Raw genomic sequence first — 25,152 nt, forward strand, 5'->3', positions numbered from 1 at the left:
AGTCTATCCTTAACTAACATTGTACAGTCTTGATATCATCTTCATTATCCACCTCTGCACTCTTTCCATGATTAATTTATCCCCTTCAAATCCTGAGGAACAAATCTGAGCACAATAGTCCAGGTGTGGTGTCATCAGAGATTTATGCAATGGAATGATAATTCTTTTATCTTTGCATGTTAGTGTCCCTTCTCAGTATTGCAACAATCCTCTGTTTTACCTTCACCACCGTTGCAATATGTTCCCTGAATTTCAGGTTTCTATCAATCACCACCCCTAGAATCCTCCCCCAATTCCTCAAATACAGTTCCTCCAACAGAGTATGCAGCCTCCCATCAACATATCCCAAACTTCAAGACATTTAGCTAAATTAAATTGATATCCAGTTTATTCAAATCCTCTTGGGACTACTACACCTGCACTATTACTAATCTTTCCTCGCTTCACATCATCTGTAAATAACTATACATTCCCTTGCAATCTATTTGATAATGCACTGATAGAAAGGTTAAACAATACAGGCCCCAGTACTGAGCTCTATGGGACCCCACTTGTAACTTTCTGCTTACTTGATACCACTCCCTCATACACAACTATCTGACCTATCACACAGCTAATCCCAAATCATGTTCAATAACCAGACATCTAAACTGATGTAGTGCAATTATCAGCTTAAATATCAGCTTATCATGTGTATAACCCTGTCAAATGCCTTTGTAAACTAAAAAAAAGTAGAATATGCTTTGTCCTTATCAACCACTTTTGTCACTTTATTATACAAGGGCAATTATACTACTAAATGAAGAGCACCCCTTAACAAATCCATGCTGACTCTCACAGATAACACTGCCCTCATCTGCCCAACACTGTACATGATCCCTCACTAATTTCTTCAAAATCTTAACTGCTGATGAAATACAAACTGGTCTATAGTTGGACACTTCCAGTCTGCTACCACCCTTATGCAATGGCACTATCTTACCCTCCTTGAGCACCTTTCCTGTGGCCAGACTTTCAGTGAAAAGCCAGATCAACAGAGCTGTTCAGTTTCGTTCTATAGAAAATTCTCTCAAAACATGTGGCAAAATCCCATCCAGTCCCACTGCTTTATTGATATCCAGAGTACTCAGTATTTGAAACACACTCTCTTCTTGAAATTCTAAACCTCAAACCTGCCCTATCTCTCTTAGCATTAAAACCTACTTCTCCAGGATGAAATATCCCAATAAAGTGTTCATTGAACAACTCCACTATGTCCTTTGTATCAATCACTCTATTGCCATTTTTATCTAACATCATTCTTCCACAATCATATCTCCTCCTAGTGGCCTCATAATGAAAGAAATTCCTAGGATTTCACTCCAGTTTTGTCCTCCTTACCACACTAGTCATTCTCCTAGCCTGAGTTATATTCCTCATGCATCTGCTCTCTACCCCTCTCCTTATATCTCTTCCATAACCTCCTTTTAATCTACAGTTCCTGTTTGTCTTCCACTTTACACCAAATTATGTTCTCTTCACTCGAGGTATACAAATTGCTATTGCTGATAATAAACATTCCTTCACAAGTTCCTTGGGACAGTTCCATCAATGGAACTGTCCCAAGCTGATTTCTAAGACTTATAATTTCTGATACCAAGCTGATTTCTAAGACTATTATAATCACCTGCCTTATAATTCCACATACATTCCTTTCTCATCGATACTCCTGTAACAATTGCTGTTTAAATGTGTTATTTATTATCTTTACTATTCTACATGTTTTTTCTATATATTTTCCTTTCTTACTCTACTTCCTCTATCTTACTATTGTTTATCCACCTTTCGTATTTTTCTAGTCGTATGCCTATGAACACTGGAAAATTTATTTGTTAAGACTACGCCATCCAGTATTTCAATATCAGCATAAGACTCAGTAAAACGTCCGGTAGATTTCTCTCTCTTACTAGCGTAAATTCCTTCAACAAAGTTTATATAAACAGTCATGGTTCTTAAGTAATTAAACTGTACGTTTAATGCCTTAGTTGTTTCCTGCTCATAAGTCTGATTATTTTTAGAAACAGTGCACTGTAAAATAAAAGATCAGGCAGCACTCTTTTAACAAATAATTAAAACACATTTATTTACATTAGTATGAAATATACATGAATCAAACGATAGGGAGATTGCTTTCTCTACCCATCTAAAAAATCTTTAGCATAAAATTAGAACCCTTTTACTTCAACACTAAATAATCTCTTTAACTCAAAAAACTTATTTACTCTCTGCTTAAAAATTCAACTTATTAAACTTCTAGTTTACTCGCAAAGAGGCTAGCTAACTCTCTGTTAAGTTATTTTTACAAATTTGATATCAACTTCTAACATGCCAATTGATTCTCTTATGGACACTTCTTATTACTGTTAAACTAATTCTTAACAGTCCATCTATAACATTTCCTAGATTATAAGAGAAATTGTACAAAAGGATGGAACTTACAGAGGTTCTGTATCGCACATTCAGTCAAGAGTCTAGCATTAAAATTTTTATGGCATTTCTTTTCATCTCAGATCTTGAGCTTCCTTCAGGAGTGTCTTGCTTCAGCGGTATCACGTCGGGATATTGGTGGGCTTTTGGACTGCAATCTGCGGTACTCGAATAGCACATGCATGAGGTTTCTGCATACGGGCAAATTCTCCTCTAGATCCTACTTTGGGAACTTATACTTCTATCTGTTGACCGCCAATGACTGTAACTGCTAACAACTGGCTCTCTACGGTAACAGCACTTCGCCTTTGCTCTCTAAGCACTTGGATCTTGGCTCTCCTCTGTCGATAACTGGACCTAGACTCTCCTGCTTGGTAACTGGGGCCTTGCCTCTCCTCTTTTCTCTGCTGTAACTGCTCTGGTTCCGACTGTCCTCTGTTGTGGTTCCGACTGCCTCTCCTCTGCCGACGACTGGAAGCTCCTTATGCTTGGCTCGGTCCCCTTTTATTTTCCTATTTTCCAAAACTTGCACTAAGGGTTGTAAACCCCAAAGAAAATCAGCATGACTCTTTCATCTTCTTTTAAGTTTGACCCACTCTTTGTTCTCCGTGCACTCTTTGATCGTATGTTGCCGGGCAGTGGAAACTTGTTTGAACCTTTCAGATCTCTCAGGCACTGACTTTGGAGGTGTTTGAGAAAGTTGCAGAACTTGTACGCAACTTTCTCATACACTAAAAACGTAAACTTTCTTACGCCCTCATATAGAGCTATTATACAAAGTTCCGGTGGCAAAGCATTGCCTTTGTTTTAACACGTTCTGAATTAACACGTTCATTGCCAAGCTGAAAATTGGAATTTCGTGTGGTGGCCAAATTTTTTTTTTACTTGATAGTGACGTCCACGCGATAACGCGTGATTGGCCGTTTGGTGAGGACTCGCATCACGCGATATAGCGTGAGTGACAATGAACGTGTTAAATACATTAATATTTAGCAAAATATACATAGAAACAAACAAGGTTATTTACAGTTCTCATGAGACTTGACCGCTGTAAAATCGATGTAAAGCGCTTTGGTATTTTTAAGCTACATCGAACTTTACACTCCTACATGTCTATTCATTCACCTTCCAGGTCAAAACCACATGTCACTCTCTCCAACCAGAAGGAGAGATGCCGTCTCAGTTATAATCAGATCTTCTGATGTTATGACCAAATGTAAAACTCTTTCTTGAACTTTGTGTTCTTTCTATTACATACTGCCTTAGACATTTGTTCCTCAAGAATTCCATATATTCTATTCCATTACTACTACATGCAGTTTCCTCTCCCAAGTTTATACTGCTGCAGTTAAAATCTCCCATAACAATCATTCTTTTTTTTTACACTTGTCAAGCTCAACTGCTTAAACATCTCCTGTTCTTCATCTTCTAGGCCCCCTGGCTTACAACGACATCCCACTAAATATCCAGTCCTCCCCACCTCTACCTTACACCATATTTTAGGAGTTTTATTTAGCACAGATAACTGAAAATAATAAGGCTTAAGCATTCTGAATTCTAAAATTCAACAATCTATGAAGAATCAAAAATTTGTGGAGATTAAATTTACACTAATACATCTGATTTATGGCATTAAAAAAAATAAAATAATAATAATAAAAAAAAACAGTTTACAGACTTTAACTACTAGATGAAATTCATTCAAAGCTTTCATCTAATAGTAAAAGTCTGTAAACAGTTTTTTTTTAATTATTTTATTAATGCCATAAATCAGAATGTATCAGCATAAATTCAACCTCCACAAATTTTTAATTCTTCACAGATTGTTGAATTTTAGAATTCAGAATGCTTAAGCCTTTTTATCTTCAGTTATCTATGCTAAATAAAACTCCTTTATTTGTATTGTATTATTAATTGCATAAGTATTAATGTATTAAAAATGTTAAAACAATTTTTGTGCAAAGTTTATTTGAATAATATTTTTTTTTTAGCATTAACACACACACACACACACACACACACACACACACACACACACATAATATATATATATATAAACAGTAACGGTGATAAAGGGCAGCTTTGTCAGATGCCACAATTTATTGGTTTTCAATCTGATAATTCAGTTCCCAATTTGGCTGCTATGAGTTTATACCAATAATGATTGTAAATTGCTACTGTTATTTGGCTTAGAGTTTCTTCATCACTGTTTCTAAAAATTGTTCACAAAGTCAAATACTTTGTGCTTTTCTTCTTCTTCTGCAGCTTCTCCCACTTAAGTGGGGTCACTGTTGATGTCTCCTCCACATCCTCCTGTCTTGGGCTGTCACCACATCCAAGTTCTTCATCCTCAAGTCCTCTTCTACCAGCTCCCTCCATCTCTTCTTTGGCCACCCACACTTCCTCCTTCCTTGCACATCCATCTGCATGACCCTTCTTCCCACATATTCGTCCTTCCTCATCATCACATGACCAAACAATCTCAACCTTGCCTCCTGTATCTTCGCTCCTAAGTTCGTAACTTTCACTGTTCCCCTCACATAGTCATTTCTCAGACGATCCTTTCTGGTCACACTGCACATCCACCTAAACATTATCATCTTTGCCACTTTCATCCTGCTGATGTTATTTTTCCTCAGGGCCACAGTTTCTATAGCATACGTCATAGCTGGCCTCACTACTGTCCTACAGATTTTGCCTTTCAGAATGATTGGCACCCTCTTATCGCATAACACTCCAGCCATCTCCCTCCAGTTCCTCCAACCCGCTTGTATCCTGCATCTCACTTCCTTCTCAGCTCCTCCATCTTCTTCCACTGTTGAACCTAAGTATCTAAAGTCCCTCACCTTCCTGATGACATTTCCATCTAGCTCCAGATCAGTCTCCTGGCCACCGCCCACTGTGCAACACATATACTCTGTCTTACTTCTGCTCAGTCTCATACCTCTCTCTTCCAGTACTTTTCTCCATCTTTCCAGTTTAGTTCCCGCTTCTTCTCTTGAATCTGCACACAGCAAGATGACATCTGCATACAACATTGTCCAAGTGGAATCTTCTCTCACCTCCTCCGTCACCACCTCCATCACAATGTTAAACAGACTTAATGCTGACCCTTGATGCAAGCCAACTGTTACTTGAAAACTTTCTGTCTGTCCCAGACAGGTCCGAACACTTGTTTTCACATTTCTGTACATCTCCCGCACCAACCTGACATATTTCTCTGGAACCTTCTTCTCCCTCAGACACCTCCAGACTTCTTGCCTTGACACTCTATCGCATGCTTTCTCCAGATCAATAAATGCCAGATGTAGCTCCCATTGTCTTGATGGAAGCCTCAATCTTCCATCAAGAACCCTTTCTAGGATTTTCATTGTGTGGGACATCAACTTTATTCCTCTGTAATTTTTACAGTCTTGTGCATCCCCTTTACCCTTGTAGATGAGGACAAGAGTACTCTCCCTCCATTCCCCAGGTATATTTTCCTGTTGGCAAACTTTCATGAACAGGTCCCACAGCAGGTCAATTCCTTCTTCCCCCAGTGCCTTCCATTCCTCCACTGGAATCCTGTTGGGCCCCACCGATTTTCCATTCCTCATCCTCTTCATGGCCTCCGTCACTTCCACTCTACTGATGTTCTGCACCTTCCCCTCAGAAGGCTGCCCATCTTCTCTTTGAGTCCTGGCATTTTCTTCATTCAAAAGTCCCTCAAAGTATATTCCCATCTGTTTTATGTCCACATCCCTCCATAATACTCTTCCTGCAGCGTCTTTGTTCTGCCTCACATGTAAGATGTCCTTTGCTGCTTTATTTCTACATTTCGCTAGTTGGTAAATTTTTCTCTGTCCTTCCTTTGTTTCTAATTGATCATATAGATCTTGATATGCCATGGCCTTCACCTGTGCCACAACTCTCTTGGCTTCTTGCTTTCTCTCTCTGTACACCTCTCCGTCCTCTTCCACTCTTGACTCATCCCACTTCTGCTTTGCCTTCCTCTTAGCTGTCACTGCCACTTGTTCATTATTATTCCACCACCAACCCTCTTTCTGCTCTCTAATCTTTTCAGATGTCTCACCAAGCACCTCGATTGCACAGCTCAGGATTACTTTTGAATTATGTTTCCACCAATCTTGTACACTTTCCAGTCCATCTGAAATCCTCTCCAACACCCTCTCCCTAAAACGATTCCTCACACTCTCTTCTTTTAAGCGAAACCACTTAATTGTCTTCATCCCATGGCTTTCAGAGGTTCTTATCTTCAATCTTATTTTAAAGTCTGCGCAAAGCAGTCGGTGTCGCTGTGCCACTTGATCTGTTGGAATTACTTTACAATTTGTCACAACCTTAAGATGTTTTCTTCTAGTCAAAATGTAGTCAATTTGTGAACTGTTGTTACCACTCCTAAATGTTATCAAATGTTCTTCCCTCTTGTAGAAAAATGAGTTCACAATTGCCAGATCAAACGCTACTGCAAAGTCCACAACCCTCTCTCCTTCCTGGTTCATCATTCCCACTCCGTGGCCACCATGCACCCTTTCACAGTCTCTATTCTGTCTCCCTAAGTGTTCGTTCAAGTCTCCTCCAACAATCACCATCTCATTTTCTTCCAGTTCCCTCATTTCTTCATCTAACACATTCCAGAACTCATCTTTCTCCTCTGCTGTACAGCCAACTTGCAGGGCATATACACATAATACGACCACCCACTCTTCTCCAAGACCCAATTTCATTCGCATGATCCTGTCGTTCCTTCTACCCACTTCCAGTACTTCGCCCTTCATTCCGCCACACACCATAATTCTTACACCATTTCTTCCCTCGTTATTCACTCCACAGTAGAACAATTTATATCCATCTCCCAGTTCCTTTGCCTTTACCCCCCCTTCCACCTTGTCTCCTGCACACATAAAATGTCCGACTTCCTCTTCCTCATCATGTCTGCCACCTCTCTTCCCCTTCCAGTCATGCATCCAACATTCAGTGCTTCCACTCGCAACATCCTCTCCACCTGCTTTTAAATTAGCAATTTCAAAGAAAAGCAACTCTGTGCACACTTATTTGAAAACACTTATTAACACAGTTAATAAGTGTTTTCAAAAAAATATTCACATTAACTTTGGTTGTGAAAATTTTTTTCTAATAGATTTATGACCATTAAAAAATATTCTCATCAAACCTACTATGTAAAAAAATGTTGCATTTACTTATGATTTTAATATTTTTAAAACTAAATGCATATAGCACAATTAAATAATTATTAGATTGATTATTAAAGATTATTAATATAATCAATTATATGCAATTGATTACTAGAAATGTGGTGAATAAGACGGTGCATAAGATTTGTTTCTAGAAGTAGAATAAGCAGAGCGACTGAGCCACCAGATATGAGGAGTAAGGAACAAAAAAAAGTTAGTAGTGGTAGTAGAAATACGATCTGGTTGGAAACAAGTAGAATGTGAGATGTCAAGAAGCTGAATGGAGATGACAAGCAAAGATCATGAATAGTATCTTAGCAAATACTTTGATCTGCTTAAATACTATTTTATACTAAGATATATATAACCCATATAAATAGAAAGGGATGCATTTTGTGAATGTGTGGGGTGATTCTCATGACAGATGGAATTCTATAAGAGTGATGCACTGCATTAAAAGGTGCGAGTCAACTGAAGAGGCTACTGTTGCAAAAGAGAGAAATGACTACAATAAACTGATCTAAGAAAGTAAGAGTTGTAGATAAGCTGGAGAATAACATAGCACTGATTGAAGTAGCACTTATGAAAGGAGAGATGAGTAGCATGAGTGAGGAGAATGACAGAAGAATTCAACACAAGAAAATGGGAAGAGTTAATATGGACAGGAAGACACTTATGAGTATAGTGAATGTTTGAGCAGATAAGAAAGCAATGGCATGGGATGCAAATTGGTCATTAGAATCTGAATAATGTTATGGGATAGACAGCAATTTCTATTAAGACAGGGTATATGTGGAATTACTGTGCTGGCAAGTATGACAAGCTTAGGAGATTGCTTGGATCAGTGCCATGGCACGTAAAACTGCAAGGGCTGGATGTTGATAGAGCATGGGAAGTGGTCAAGGAGCATTTACAGGAGGTTATGGCTGATTGTATAACTAGGGTCCGAATAGTAAAACAAGTAGCAGTTAAATGGATGAATAACACCATTAAGCTTCAGCTGCAAAAAAAGAAACAACTGTGGACAGAATTTAAACAGAAAGGTGACCTGCAGGCACACGAATGGTATAGAGCGCAGGCCAGAAGGGTAACGAGTGTGGTAAGAAAAGCAAAAGCGGATTATGAAAGGAAAGGAAAACTAGCTATGCAAGCTAAAGAAAATCCCAAACAGTTTTTTTGATATGTTGCAAGTAAAAGAAAAAATGTATACGGCAGAATGATTTTAAGGAATGCCGATGGTACGGAGGTAACCGAATCAGTAAATATAATGGAATTACTGAGCAAGCACTTTGCAAGAGTATATCATCCAGGTTGTGACATTGAAAGAATGAAGGAACCATTAGTTTATACGGGATTTGTGATGAATGAAGTGGAGGTGAATAGTCTATTACAGAATCTTAATGTGAATACATCTGTGGGATTGGATGGTATACCAGCACGAGTCTTACGTGAAGCGGCTAAAGAATTATCAGTGCCCTTGACCATGTTGTTTAATCTGAGTCTCGGGTCTGGTTTAGTCCTGAAGGTATGGAAAGAGGGGAAAATAGTTCCACTGCATAAAGGAGGATCCAAGACTACTGTTGCAAATTACCGACCGATCAGCATATCAGAGTCATTGTCAAAGTCTTGGAGAAAGTAGTCAAGGGAAAAATACAGGAATGGATTCATGAAAATGAGATACTGTACGGGGGGACAGCATGGCTTTGTGAAAGGTAGATCATGCCTCAGTAACTTGCTCAAGTTTTATAACACAGTGACGGCTGAACTGGATAAGGGTAATGGGTTTACAGTGATACTGCTGGACCTGAGTAAGGCCTTTGACAAGATACCATATGGGAATGGATATTAACTGAATTAATGGATATTAAATGAATTATAACTAATGATATAAACTGCAACATATGGGAATGGATATTGGGTTGATGAGATGGATAGGTGGGTGGTTGATAAAGAGATATCAGAGAGTAGTTTATTCAGGAGTAGAGTCCCAAAGACGGCCTGTGACTAGTGTGTGCAGCAGGGTTCTGTTCTTGGACCACTGCTGTTTAATTTGTTCATTAACAATACAGGGAAGGATCTAAGAGGAACAGTTCATTTGTTCGTTGATGATGCAAAGTTGGGTAGGGCAATAGTGAATGCAGAAGATGTCAAAATCTTGCAGGATGATTTGGATAGATTGGAGTTCTGGACTAAGGAGAATGGATGTCAATTTAATGTGATAAAATGTAAGGTTATGCATTTTGGGGTGAAAAGATTAGCAGCAGTATACCACACTGGTGGAACTGTAATCCAGGAGATTGATGAGGCCAGGGACTTGGGAGTGTTGGTGGATTGGGAGATGAAGTTTAGGGGGCACATTGCAAAAGTGGCTAAATCAGCTCATCAACTCACTTGGTTGTTGAAAAATACTGTGACGAGCAGAGACAAGGAAGTTATTGTTCCTCTGTACTGAGCCTTGATAAGACTTCATCTCGACTATTCTGCCCAGATTTGGTCACCTAGGTTTCTTCTTGATGGGGAGGAGGTGGAGAGGATCCAGAGGAGAATGACCAAAATGATAGCAGGTCTATGGAATGAACCTTATGAGAACAGGTTGAAGATTTGTGGGTTGCAGAAATTAGTTGATAGGTGGAAAATGGGAGATATGATTGAGACATTCAAATTGCTGAAGGGTTTCTATAGGATTAATTCAGAGGATATTTTTGAGATCAGGACTGGTGGTGGTGGTGGGAGAACTAGGGGACACCTATGGAAGCTGGGCAAAAGTGTGGTTAGCAAGAGTGTTAGAGCTGGATTCTTTACTTTTAGAGTGGTAAATGAGTGAAATAAGCTGCCAGAGTCTGTTGTGGTTGCTATGACAGTGAGTAAGTTCAAGGCAAGGTATGATAGATACTGTGAGAATGTCGAATAGTTGTGTGGACATGATGTTTAGGGCCTCCCTCGATGAGTCTAAGGACTCTCTGGAGTTGCCCATAATAATAAACTATAAGGAGTAGAACAGATGTTGTGGCTTTACAAGTGAACATGAACAGACTGGGTAAGAGTGGACAAAAGAGTAGGGTTTAATAGTTCACTATTTCAAAAGATATTTCCACACAACTGGTGGAAATATCTTAGAGGAGTGGAAGAGAAAGGATTTGGGATCATAGTGAATAAGGATCTAAAATTTAGTGAACATATTGCTAAAATTGTGAGGAGAGCACAATGGATTTTAGCAATGATGTATGGAATGATGTGGAGATTATAGTTCCATTGGATAAAGCCTTTATCAGGCCACATATGGATTACTGTGGAGAGAATAGGTCACTTGGTTTTCAAAACGATGAGTAGATATTGGAAAAAGTCCAGACAACTGACTATGGTGATTTTTGTGGAATGATGAGTATGAATAAAGGTTGAGTAAATATAATGTGTAGAGTCTAATGCAGTGTTTCATGACCTTCTTTCATGTGCACATCACTTTTTAATATTAGTTTTTGTGGCACCCCCCCAACTTGCAATTCTTATGTTGAGAAACTGACAATACCCATAAAAGTTAGCAAAAGCAAAAAAAAAAACAAAAAAAAAATAGGAATTAATTAAAATTTTAAATACTCATACAAATTTAAATACGTCATCAAATCTTTTGAAAATTGTATAGATCTGGCATCACTGAACAGATGTTGAATCGTATTGGCCTTTCAGAAACATTTAAGATTTCATCACGGAAGTTTCGTAGTGTCAGAAGTAAAACACTTGACCAAAGACAAGAGACTGCAAATATGAGAGTTCTGAGAAAGATTAGGGGCATGAACAGGTGGCATCAATGGCAATATCATATTAAAAATGAGGATATTATGAAAGAACTTGACATTGTCAACATCCAGGAATGTGTTAGCAGAGCCAATCTCAGGTGGTATGGTAACTTAAACAGAATGGGCGAGGAATGATTAGCCAAACAGGTTGGCAGGAAAACAACCCAGAGGAAGACCAAGATATAGGTGGATTGATACAGTAAAAATTTTTACTGTATCAATCTTATATTTCTATCTTAGAAGATAGAAATATAAGATCTGATAATGTTGCAGTCTTGACAGGTAACAGACACAGACTGATCTGGAGGAAAATTGTAGATAGGAAGTTAGTAATGATGTAATTTTTTTCGTGTAGTACTATCATATCCTGTACACCCCTTGAGGGTATATATCAGGAATTTGATGATGATGAATGAAATCTCAAATATTCTGGAAATGTTTCTGCGAGTATAAATAAGGCTTGAAATGGCAAGACGGCAGTAACACTGCAACAGTGACAACAACAAGAAGTCAATGGTTGGCATTATTTTATTCGTATTCACAACTACTTGATACACAGTAGAAAAACAATCTTTCTAGTGTAGAAATATGGATACATTTTTAATTGGACCTAAGTGGGCATCTGACGACTGTGTAGCATCGAAGTCAGCAAATTCAGGTTCACAGAATATCACTCTGCAAGTAAAATCAAGAAAGTATGCAGCAGAATATTTAGATTTCGGTTTAACAAAGAGTGAGGTAAATGATGAAGAAAGACCACACAGTAGTCTTTCTTCATCATTTATTCTTCATTTCGAAAATTTTGAAGGCTGACAGCACAAAACCAGATAAACCTAAAAGACATTTTGGAAACTTCATAAGGAGTATGTTAACAAACCTCGAGAGGTCATTGTTCCAAACTGAAATGTTTTGAAAAGCAAAAATCAAGCATTAAAAAAGTTTTGTCTGTAAATGATGAAGTCTCGAATGTTCTGGAAATGTTTCTGCGAGTATAAATAAGAGTTGGAATGGCAAGACTGCAGTAACACAGCAGTAACAAAAAAGCTTTGTCTGTATAATGAAAAAGCTTTACATCCAACTTTCTTACAAAGTTGGATATAAAATAGCTAGGTACAAAAAGTCCCACATTAATTAGAAGATCTAATTCTGCCAGCTGTAATTGATATGAAAACTATGCTTTCTGGAGAAAGTTTTATTAAACAACTACAATGCATACTTCTATGCACTGTAAGCTTTGCTCTGCAACACAGACCCAAGGAAGCCATTAATTTTTAGATTCATTGTTATTGTTTAGTTTTAATTAGTTGCTCAGTATATTTTGCAATAGTAATAAGTTCCTGTAAGCATAACTAGTTTATTCAATATAGTGGATTTTATACATTTTATTATTTTATTTTCAGAGTGTATTTTATATTTTTATATTGGTTTTGGGTCAATAAATAGTTTCATTAAATGCTTTTATTTCAATAAAGTAGTTTTTCAGTTTTTCCTTTGATTTCCACTTTCTCTCCCTCCCCCCCCCCCTTTCGGTATTACGTTGAGAATCACTAAGTAAACAGATGGAAAACAAGAGGCCATCTCTGGAAGGTGTAGATTTTTTGCATAAAGAGAGTAGCGTGTGATTGGAATCCCTACCTGACAATATGGTGAATGTGTTTAAGATAAAGTTTGATGAGTTCAGTATGTGATTGTGGGACCTTTTGACTCCATGATATCTGATGAAAAATAATGACAGGTTAGAACCAGAGAGAATCCTTTAACAGAAACCAAAAGCTGCTTTAAAATGTATTGAGACCACATTTTAAGGTAAATAAAGAATTTAATAATAAGCAATTATAACCCTACAAGTTTGGTAAATTGTCAGATTTATACTGTTATCCATCTCATCCTTCTTGCAAAAGGCTTCATGCAGGATGTAATGAGAAAAGGTGGAATAAAATACAGTCACAGAGGATGCCAGTATGCTTTATCCTTAATCAAATTCATTAGGTGCGCACTACCTCATTATCCCGGTTTTCTTTTTTTTTGTTGTTGTTGTTGTTGTTATCTATTCTTTGATAATGATATGAAACCAATAACGTTACAAACTAATCAGAACAAATTTCACATAAGCATTTATAATACACATTACAAGCAACATAAAAAATAGCACCATACACTGTTACTATACGCATCTAAGTACCGAATATCAGGTAATGGAATGCAGATGAAATACACTACGTTCTAACTCTCTTCCCTGTCCCTGTGTTTTTTTTTTTTTTTTACAAAAATGTTTTTTGAGAAATACTATTAGTTGTTTTGTTGTAAAAAAAAAATCTTAGCATCTGATGACAGGATATATTACAAAAACTGCTGCTATTTTTTTTCATGGAATGAGATACTCCAGCTTACATCCTCTGTGGTTAGCACTAAATACCACAAATTAAACCAAAACAGAAACTCTGTCAATTTTTAATAAAACTTCCCCCACTACAGGGGTTATTCAGAAGGAAATAACACTCTAGATGTACACAGACACAACAGCAATGCAAACAGATTCACAGACATTATCTTATCGCAAAGTTCCCCTGGCAATCAATATATAAAAGACTGATCACTAATACAAAGTATATTATTATTATTATTATTACCCCAAGACCTCATGGAGTCAAAGACTCATCTGGGAGGTCCTTTTATCACACACAGCTCATCATACCGTGCCTTAAACACATTCAAACTCCTTGCAGACACCACACTCTCAGGCAAGGCATTCCAATCATTTACAACTCTGCACGAAAAAAACCTGCCTCTCACTAACCTACTCAGCCCTCTTTATACAGTTTCCAGGGATGACCCCGATCTCCCACTATTTTCTGTAGAACTTCTCCAGCATTGATCCTATAACAACCCCTTACCAACTTGTAGGTCTCTATCATATCTCCCCTCTTCCTCCTGTCCACCAGACTCTGCAAATTACATCTTCTCGATCTTTCCTCATACTCGACATTCTAGAGGTCAGAAACTACCTTAGTCAGTTGCCTTTGGACCATTTCCAACCTCTCTTCATCCTTTTGAAAACCAGGTGACCAAATTGGGGAACAATAGTCCATGTGTGGCCTAATCAAAGCCTTATACAACGGAACAAGAATCTCCCTACTTCTACACGTCAGTGTCCTCTGCATCATCCCCAGAAGCCTTTGTATTGTCTTCGCAATTTTGGCTATGCATCCCCTAAATTTCAGATCCTTATCCACTATCACCTCCATATCTCTTATTTCAGATCCTTATCCACTATCACCCCCATATCTCTTATTTCAGATCCTTATCCACTATCACCTCCAACAATATATCCTCACCAAGCATAAATTCTGCATCCCATCTTTGTTTTCCAAATTTTAAAACCTTACATTTTGCAACATTGAACTCACATGCCCATTTCCATGCACAATCACTCAATTTATTCAAGTCTTCTTCTGTAAGGCCAACATCTTCACTACTCGTCATGGTTCATCCCAATTTTGCATCGTCTGCAAACAACTGAATATCTTCATCCAAATCTTCACCTATATTGTTAATATACAAGTTAAACAGTAATGGCCCCAAAACAGACCCCTGAGGCACTCCACTAGTGACTTTCCTTTTCCTGGATATCGTTCCCCCATACTTGTTGATACCTATCAGATAGCCAGTCTCCAATCCAATGCACTAACCTAATATCCAACCCCATCTGCTCTAGTTTGACTATCAATTTATCATGAGGTACTCTATCAAAAGCCTTTGCGAAATCTAAGTATATTACTGTGTATCCTCTGTCCAAGGAAGCAGTCACTTTATTGTAATAAGTAAGTAGATTACTAAAACATGACCTCCCTTTAGCAAATCCATGCTGTCCATCAAAGATAATACCATTGTTGTCAACCCAACTCTGGATCCTAGTTTTCACAAGCTTCTCCAACAACTTAACCACAACACCTGACACACAGATAGGCCTATAGTTTGATGCTTGAGTTCAATCACCTCCTTTATGAAGTGCCACAATCTTGTCCTCCTTCCACTCCTTAGGGACTTGACCGAGTGGAAGACTCGTATTGCACTCAGTATATATAATACAGTATTCATGACCTAGAGAAATACAGTGTCGTGAGAAATTAATTTGGATGAATAATAAACTAAATGAAAACTAAATACACAATAAATCTGTAAACCATAATGAGGAAGGGTTAATAACATAAAATTAAACTAACCAGTTCATCCCCTACAAATGCTACAACAGCAGGCATGACCCTGTCTCCAGAATGGTCTGCTAACACTTCTGATTGCCCTTCCTATATTAAAAGAAACACAACATGTTCGCATATTAAAATGACCAAGCATCTACACAATACTAGAGCTATTACAGTTACAGCACTTGATAAATAAAATTCCATTAGTAAAACAAAACTAAGACATTTTTTGTAGACATTATGCTATCTACTCATATACTTCAAAATAGGACTTTAAGCAATACAGAAATTATTGTACTCGAATATTTGAAAGTTCATTGGTGGAATACTGTCATTCATATGGATAATAAGGAGAAAGAAAACATTTTTGTTTTTTTAAATCCTATCTTATAATATGATTTTCATGGACAAAGACTTTTTTTCTCTCTTCAAAAATGGGATTCCCAACTTTTTTTTTTTTTGATAGTTTTCAATTAATTTGTGGGTGAAAACAAGATGTGTAGAGAAATAGAGGTATTGAAAAAGGAAATAGAAGGCATGCAGATTGAACTGAAGAGGGTGACCTGATAGATTATGAGACTTTAGATATTAACTGGTGCAAGGAGAATGAGAGCAAGTATGAGAGAAAGGCATGACAATAAGAGAAAGTCAGGAGAGTGCAGGTATAAGGCAAAGAGAGAGAGAGAGATGAGAGAAAGGAGGGAAAGTGAGAGAAAATAGAGAGTATGAAAACAAAAGTAGGGATGCCAGTGAGGGAAAACTGAATGAAGATTCACTTATTCTGGATGTACAAAATAGAGTGCACCTGGGAGAATGATAGAAAGGGTGGCATTGACAATGAAGAGAGATGAAAATGTGGATGAGATGATAGTGATGGTTGGCACAAAGGACCTGAGAGGCAGTGCAAATTGGGTAGCAGGAGATTTCATATTGTTGTTAGGGATTGTGCAGCAGAAGAGTATGAACAAGATGGTGAGTATGTTGACTAGATATGATAATGCAAAGTTGGAAAAAAGAGCAGTGATAATGAATGAGAGGTCTGGAATATATGGATGGCCAGAGTGTATTTAATGACAGAAGGGAGCTACGTTCAAGTGATGGATTGCATCTAAATGCAGAAGGATGCAGGTATTTAGAGAGAGAGAGACTGTTGTTTTCAAAACGGTCTCTCTAAATAGTTACACTATGCTGAGAGGGTGGTGAAACTGAAATTTGTCCTGAAACTATGGAATTTGCCTATACCCAGCTTATTCTCTGCAATGGGCAGAAAAATCAAATAAAAAAATAAATCCAGGTGAAACAAAAATACCCCATAAAATTTCATTCCATTGCTGTTGCTAGTGTATTCCTGACAAAATAAATGAAAAAGAACCCACTTCCAGGTCTCTCACCTAATAAAACAATATCATCTCCCACAGAGAATTACTTGTTCACATCACCATCTAAGCAAATGCTGTGCAAAGATTTGAAAAAAAAATCTTTGCATACAGCAATTTCTTAATCTCCTAAGCCAGTGTTTCTCAAACTTCAGATATCCGTGTACCCATTCTTAAATTTTCATTATTACCAAGTACCCCCTTATCAAAATAATAAAAAAATAAATAAATAAAGTATATTTTATTGTAAATGTCTATTTTATTTAAATTCATATATTCATGTAAACAAAAAATATGATTTATTTTTAATAGAACAAAATCTGGAATAGGTTCCTCTTCATTTACTGTCCATAAAAATCCACATTTCAAGTAATTCATATCATACTTATGAAGATTTTTCGTCTTCTTAGTTGGTTCTCTAGAGATGTCAGACAACATACCCTTATCAATTTCCTTTTTATTTTAATTCATATTTTATTTGAATTCATATGTTCATGTAAACAAAAAATATGATTTCTTTTTAATAGAATAAAATCTGGAATAGGTTCCTCTTTATTTCCTGTCCATAAAAATCCACATTTCAAGTAATTCATATCATACTTATGAAGATTTTTCATCTTCTTCTTAGTTGGTTCTCTAGAGATGTCAGACAACACACCCTAATCAATTTCATTTTTATTATTATTATTATTACTTGACACCTCCAGGGAGTCCAAAGACTCATCGAGAAAGGGCATTCTACTCTACAACTCTCTATCTCCACCAACTACAAAAACACCATCTACCACCCACCATCATCACTAGTATTTTCACAGACAATCACTAACATCCATGACTACAGCAGGATTCGTACCCGCAGCCTTTTGGCTGGAGAGCAGATACAATAACCATTCAGCCAACCAGGCCATATCAACATTTTCCTGTTACTTACAGCTACTTGTATCTGCTACATTGCTCTCTTTTGTGCGTTTTATAAATCTAGCCTTTAACCAATGATCCATACTAAGAATTTGAAAGCTAAAAAAATTATCATATTTACTCAAATATAACTCACTATTTTCTCAAAATTTAAGCTAAAAAATCTTGGTGCGAGATACAGGCGGGGATTTTCGGAAATTAAAGTTTTCAAAAAAAAAAACTGAAAATGGTGCGACTTACTAAGAAGCTTCTATTCGCTATCGCTACTTTTAGCATCGAGAACAGTTTCCTTGTGTGCATCGTTAAAGTCATCTACCCAAATAGCTTCATGTTCTTTCCCATTATCTCAAACAAAAATTACCAGTAATTTACAAGACTTGAGATATGTAATGAACAATCCTTCACAAATGACTAATGAGAAGTAAAAGCAGAGCTCGAAACAGACAGTAATGGTAGGCCAGTAGAGACAGCACCTATGAAGAAGTGTGTATGATTGGTGCAAGATTAACAAAAGATCGCATGAACCAAAGACAAAGGCAAGCCAACAGTTGAGTTGAAATGCTAATTCTCTTCAACCAAATTCCATAATATCTGAAAAACATTCACTATATATTTTTTAGTTTTAACACGTTCCCGACAAGGTGGTGTCAAGCAAAACCATATGTTAAACCAGCAACATATCATTTTGCTTGAGTCTGTACAGCAGTTTCTGTTGGAGGAGAGATGCAAGTCATTAGTTAGTGCCGTTTTTATCCCAGTTATCTCTCTATTTGCACTATTTGTTGATAAATATATTACACAGACTGCAAATGTCTCTGTACCTTATTCAGTGATACAATAAAACTAGTTGTTTTTCTTGTATAGTGACGCTGTTGGGGAGGGAGTGTTGTTTACTGCAGGGCGCGAGTTACTATCGTCAGAACATGAATGTCGTGGTGATAGTAACTCGCAATTTGAGTAGCAGAATTCATACATAATATATAATTTATTGAGAAATATATACGTTTAAAATCATTCTTTTTTTTCTTAATAACGATTCCATGCATTAATGATGTATAGCTGCAAATTGCCACGTATCCCCTGAAGACCTTTTGCGTACCCTCGGGGGTACGCATACCACACCTACAAAAACACTGTCCTAAGCTAAAAGATTCTAAAAGCTAAAAAAATACACATATGCACAATTTTTTTGCACTTAGCACAATTCAGATTATGCAAAGTGCAAAAGTAAGATTATGATTAAGAATCAAAACAAAAATGTTAAAATGGAATGGTCATTATTGAAGATACCATTATAAATCTTTTCAAAGCAACAGATAAAGATACAGAACATTTGCAACTATTCAATGTTGATAACTAGAAATATACATGTAATTCAAACACTTCACAAAGATAGTGACAAGGCTAAGGCAACAAATCATACGGCATTCTATATATCTGGAGTTGTAGTTAAGGTATTGAAAGTTTGGTAAGATACAGGATATAAAAGTGGGTTGATAACAGTAGTATTCTTTGTGCTTGTCAGCATAGGTTTGTTAAAGCGAAGTCGTGTTTACAAACTTGCTTATGTACTATAACAAGGTGATGAATGTGTTGGGCAAGGGAGATGCTTATACAGTGGTAAACTAAGATTTAACAAAGGAGAGGTTGTGGCCTTACAGGAAGACTGAACAGATTGTATGAGTGGGCAACAGTATGGAACTGTCAATATAGTGGTGCAGTAACATCACTGTTACTCGAAGAAAACTATTTATAAGAAAGAATGTTTATTCATGTTATCATAAATAAAATTTAGCTTGATGTAGTTTCAAATAATTAAATTTTTTTTTTTTTTTCACTAGAGGTTATGCCAGTAGAATAACCTGTGATCAAATCATTCTTTCTCTAGCTTACTGTATGTAATGTAACTCAGCTTGTCCTGTATATTTGTATGTGCTCCAGATGATAATCTTAATATGAAGATCGAAACGTCGGGAAATTAAAAGTTATTTATAACAGGGTTGTAAAGTCCATAATAGCTGCGTGGTTAGCCTAGTGGCTGTGCACTTCGCAACCATATGACTGGAGAAGGAGTGTCCCAGGTTCGATTCCCATCGAAGACGTGAGGAATTTGAGGATCTTCCTCAGCCATAGCCAAGTTAGCAGGTCTTAGGCGCAGGCAGTAGGGTTTTTTCTGCCAGTTTATCTGGCGTTTTTCATCCTGCAAACCGTCCCCATGAACACACACGGATCTACAGCCATAAATACTTAACTCCCCCATGAGGAGGCTCAACTCGCCCCAACAGGGATAGGGGAGAAAAAGGGAGGAAACTCTATACGAATAAATAAATAAGTCCATAATTTCTAAAATGAATGCTGATCACCGTGCAACACTAAAAGAAAGGGTTACTATTAACATGATTATAATATTGTTTAAAAATTCCAAAGAGTGAAGCCAGTGAGCTTTCTCAGTATTGAAAATCCAGGAAATTCAGAAAACCACTAAATAAAATAACAAAACTAACACTGTTGGTACAAGTTAACAGGAACCGTGTGATTAAAATCTACACAGGCTGACCTTGTCTTCTGTTCAATGCACTCTTATGCATAACATTTCACACAAGCTGTATAACACGCTGTATTCTTATATAACAGGAAGCGTGAATAGATGGAATCTCGGATTAATGTTATGGTACGTGTGTAGAGGCTTAAGTGCTGTGAGGACATCATGTTGGAGGCTTAATGGATTTTTTACAACACTCAAAAAGAATTAAAATAGAATTTAATACTTCCTATATTTCGTCCTAGTCACTAGGACATCTACGGGGATTACAAAAACAATTAATGTAACATATGCACAAATAACAAACAATACTAAGCCCAACCACGTGGGTGACACTAAAGTCCTATCTAGGTAGAGTGCCCTCTAAGGGCAGTAGTAGGTGGCCTGGAATGTAAGGTGGGAACTCTGGTGATGAGTGTTTCCCAAATCTTCGGAAGCTTAATGCAACCATATTTATTGAGATTTGGTTGGTTTTTGAGAGCTGCTGCTGCTTCTAAGAAAAGTCTCTCTTTCTTGAATTTGCTGTGGTGGAGCATGGTGGTTTTCTTCCATGATACTCTGTGGGTGGTGTCCAAAACATGGTCAGCCAAGCCTGAATGGCCATAGTTGTGTTTGAAGATGTAATACTTGTGTTCCTCTAGACAGATGGATGCTGATCTGCCTGTCTGTCCAAAGTACGCCAGCTTACAGGAACAGGGTACTTTGTAAACTCCAGGCAGAGAGAGAGGAGGGAGCTGATCTTTCGTAGAACGGATAAGGGTAGCAAGTTTGCGGTGGGGCTTATATGCTGTGTGTAGGTTGTACTGTTTTAGTATCTTGGCTATTTTTTCAGATGTGCCACGGATGTAAGGTATGGTGATGGCATTTTTAAAATCTCGTTGACGAGAAGGAAGGGGAATGGGGGAGGAGTTGATTATTTTTTTGATACTGTGATCGCTGTAGCCATTGGAAAGGAAAGTGCTGTGTATGTGGTTAAGCTCATTAGTGAGGGCGGTTCCACTGGAACAAAGATTGTGGGCTCTCTTGGTAAGAGTTTTAATAATGCCATATTGTTGAGAGGGGTGGTGGTGGGAGAGTTTGTGAATGTATCTGCCTGTGTGTGGGGTTTTCTGTATACGGTGAAGGTAAGTGTATCATTAGGCAGGCGTGTAACTAAGGTGTCTAGGAAGGGTAAACAATTGTTCTTTTCCTTTTCCATAGTGAACTGGATTCTTGGATGTAGACTATTGAGATGACTGAGGAAGGAGTCTAACGTGTCTGGGCCATGAGGCCAAATAGAGAACACATCATCTACATATCTTAGCCAGATAGAAGGTTTGAGTGGGGCTGAGTCTATAGCTCGTTTTTCGAAATCTTCCATATAGAAATTGGCAAGGGAGGATGAGAGGGGGGAACCCATGGCAGTTCCCTCTATCTGCTTGTAGATTTTGTTGTTCCAAGAGAAATATCCAGAGTTAATGGCAAAGGAAAAGAGATCTAAGATGTCAGAGGGAAAAACGTTTTCTAAGAGAGATAAGGTGTCAATTAAGGGAATATTGGTAAACAAAGAGGAGATATCAAAGCTTACCAATATGTCTGTCTTCTTCAAGGTTTAGCCCTCACAGAAAATTTAACCTTGAAGAAGCCAGACATATTGGTAAGCTTTGATATCTCCTCTTTGTTTACCAATATTCCCTTAATTGACACCTTATCTCTCTTAGAAAACGTTTTTCCCTCTGACATCTTAGATCTCTTTTCCTTTGCCATTAACTCTGGATATTTCTCTTGGAACAACAAAATCTACAAGCAGATAGAGGGAACTGCCATGGGTTCCCCCCTCTCACCCCCCTTGCCAATTTCTATATGGAAGATTTCGAAAAACGAGCCATAGACTCAGCCCCACTCAAACCTTCTATCTGGCCAAGATATGTAGATGATGTGTTCTCTATTTGGCCTCATGGCCCAGACACATTAGACTCCTTCCTCAGTCATCTCAATAGTCTACATCCAAGAATCCAGTTCACTGTGGAAAAGGAAAAGAACAACTGTTTACCCTTCTTAGACACCTTAGTCACACGCCTGCCTAATGATACACTTACCTTCACCGTATACAGAAAACCCCCACACACAGGCAGATACATTCACAAACTCTCCCACCACCACCCCTCTCAACAATATGGCATTATTAAAACTCTTACCAAGAGAGCCCACAATCTTTGTTCCAGTGGAACCGCCCTCACTAATGAGCTTAACCACATACACAGCACTTTCCTTTCCAATGGCTACAGCGATCACAGTATCAAAAAAATAATCAACTCCTCCCCCATTCCCCTTCCTTCTCGTCAACAAGATTTTAAAAATGCCATCACCATACCTTACATCCGTGGCACATCTGAAAAAATAGCCAAGATACTAAAACAGTACAATCTACACACAGCATATAAGCCCCACCGCAAACTGGCTACCCTTATCCGTTCTACGAAAGATCAGCTCCCTCCTCTCTCTCTGCCTGGAGTTTACAAAGTACCCTGTTCCTGTAAGCTGGCGTACTTTGGACAGACAGGCAGATCAGCATCCATCCGTCTAGAGGAACACAAGTCTTACATCTTCAAACACAACTATGGCCATTCAGGCTTGGCTGACCATGTTTTGGACACCACCCACAGAATATCATGGAAGAAAACCACCATGCTTCACCACAGCAAATTCAAGAAAGAGAGACTTTTCTTAGAAGCAGCAGCAGCTCTCAAAAACCAACCAAATCTCAATAAATATGGTTGCATTAAGATTCCGAAGATTTGGGAAACACTCATCTCCAGAGTTCCCACCTTACATTCCAGGCCACCTACTACTGCCCTTAGAGGGCGCTCTACCTAGATAGGACTTTAGTGTCACCCATGTGGTTGGGCTTAGTATTGTTTATTTGTGCATATGTTACATTAATTGTTTTTGTAATCCCCGTAGATGTCCTAGTGACTAGGACGAAATATAGGAAGTATTAAATTCTATTTTAATTCTTTTTGAGTGTTGTAAAAAATCCATTAAGCCTCCAACATAATGTTATGGTAAGTAGGACTAAAGATTCCCACAGATTACAAAAGATTTCTCTCTGTGTTATCATGGCATCCATGGAAGGCTTCCAACCTCTTCCAAAGGATAATGTGACTGGTCTCTTCAAGATTAGGATGCCTAGAGAATTAAAGTCTAATACTGATGTAATTATAGATATCAGAGATATGTTCTTTCATCCATCATTTGATGGACTTTTCAGTTCATACAAACACAGGTTGTCACATCTGCTAATGCCTCTCACTGCAGAATGCTTCAATGGGCCATGTTTTTGGCTTAAACAAGAGTGAGCAGATTTTCATGAGAGAGAAAGAGAGTCACAGACCAGTAGAGAAAAAAAAAATTAAAACTTCAATTCAATTCAGAACATCACCTGTTAAGATTTTGCTGAAGTGACAATTTACCAAGCACACATCACAGTAAACCATCCAGTAGCTTTCTAGCTTGCTAAAAACTATCATTTTCTAAGTTTTTCAAATGCTGTAACTGTTTTGGCAAGTTCACTTGGTTTGGATGCAATTATGACCAAAGTATATAAGGCTATCAGGCCAGTATATTATGTATGTTCCTAACCAGTGCCTCTTTTACAGGAAGATAATCTTGGTAATTTGTATGCGATTGCTAATTCACTTTCAGCTCTTCTGTTTTCAGGATTTTATAAGTATGACTTTTGTCCTCCTCATAAAATTTCCTCACATTCCTGGACAAGAGTTTGATCCAGATCTTTCCAACCAAAGTGTAAATGCTACATCATCTTCATATCTACATGAAAAGTGCTCCATTTTTTAATTCTATAACACAATCTTCAAATAACCTTCAACATTTATTGAGTTCCTTTTGATTCCAATAAGCAAATATAAATTCTTTCTGCTGAAAAAAATTTTCCCATAATGGGAAATACATTAAATCATAGAGGAAATATACAGGGGATTAATACACATACATACATACATACACTGCAAAAGCTCAACTGTCAAGAATTTTATGATTTTTCAATAAATATGGATAAGTCCCGCTTAGAAGCACATAATCTATTCAAATATATTTCTGGAAGAAATGTTAATGTTCTTATATGCTAATGTAATATATATTTTCAAAAAAAAAAAAAACTATTTAATAGCTTATAAGCTCCTTAATTAGGAAAATTCGAAATCTGATATATTTCTGGAAGAAATGTTAATGTTCTTATATGCTAATGTAATATATATTTTCAAAAAAAAAAAAACTATTTAATAGCTTATAAGCTCCTTAATTAGGAAAATTCGAAATCTGATAACAGGTCAACAGAAAAACAAGCACTTATTATTATTATTACGCTTAAGTAGTATGTGTGTTACTTTTGCCACATCACTTTTTTTTGTTTGTTTTTTTACGGTTGTTTCAAAATATCACTGTCAATGTGATCAAAAAATTTCGTCACTGTTTTCATCCTACCACCAATTGTATTTGAAATTTTGTAAAGTGGCATCTATTGCTCTGATAACGAAGCATTATTAATGCAATGTTAATAACTGCGGAAAGAGAGCTCAAAGACTAAATATACATACATATATAAGTTCGTGTGACATACATACATATATATATATATACATATATTTACAGCTTTATTTA

The 25,152-nt window shown here is 37.3% G+C and overlaps 1 protein-coding gene across 1 annotated transcript in view; it reads right to left on the reverse strand.

The window, feature by feature from the left end:
* The window catches only part of LOC150108848 (heat shock 70 kDa protein 14-like), a 111,307-nt gene that overhangs the window by 85,768 nt on the left and 387 nt on the right, over positions 1–25,152 (reverse strand). Inside the window, exon 2 of the mRNA XM_090414384.1 lies at positions 15,679–15,759. Coding sequence (XP_090270510.1) covers positions 15,679–15,759 — 81 coding nt within the window. The remainder of the gene's footprint in view (positions 1–15,678; positions 15,760–25,152) is intronic.

This window comes from Typopeltis vanoorti, chromosome 2 (assembly GCF_054136105.1).
Source record: "Typopeltis vanoorti isolate ZY-2024b chromosome 2, IOZ_Tvanoo_1.0, whole genome shotgun sequence".
In the NCBI taxonomy this organism is placed as follows: Eukaryota; Metazoa; Arthropoda; class Arachnida; order Uropygi; family Thelyphonidae; genus Typopeltis; species Typopeltis vanoorti.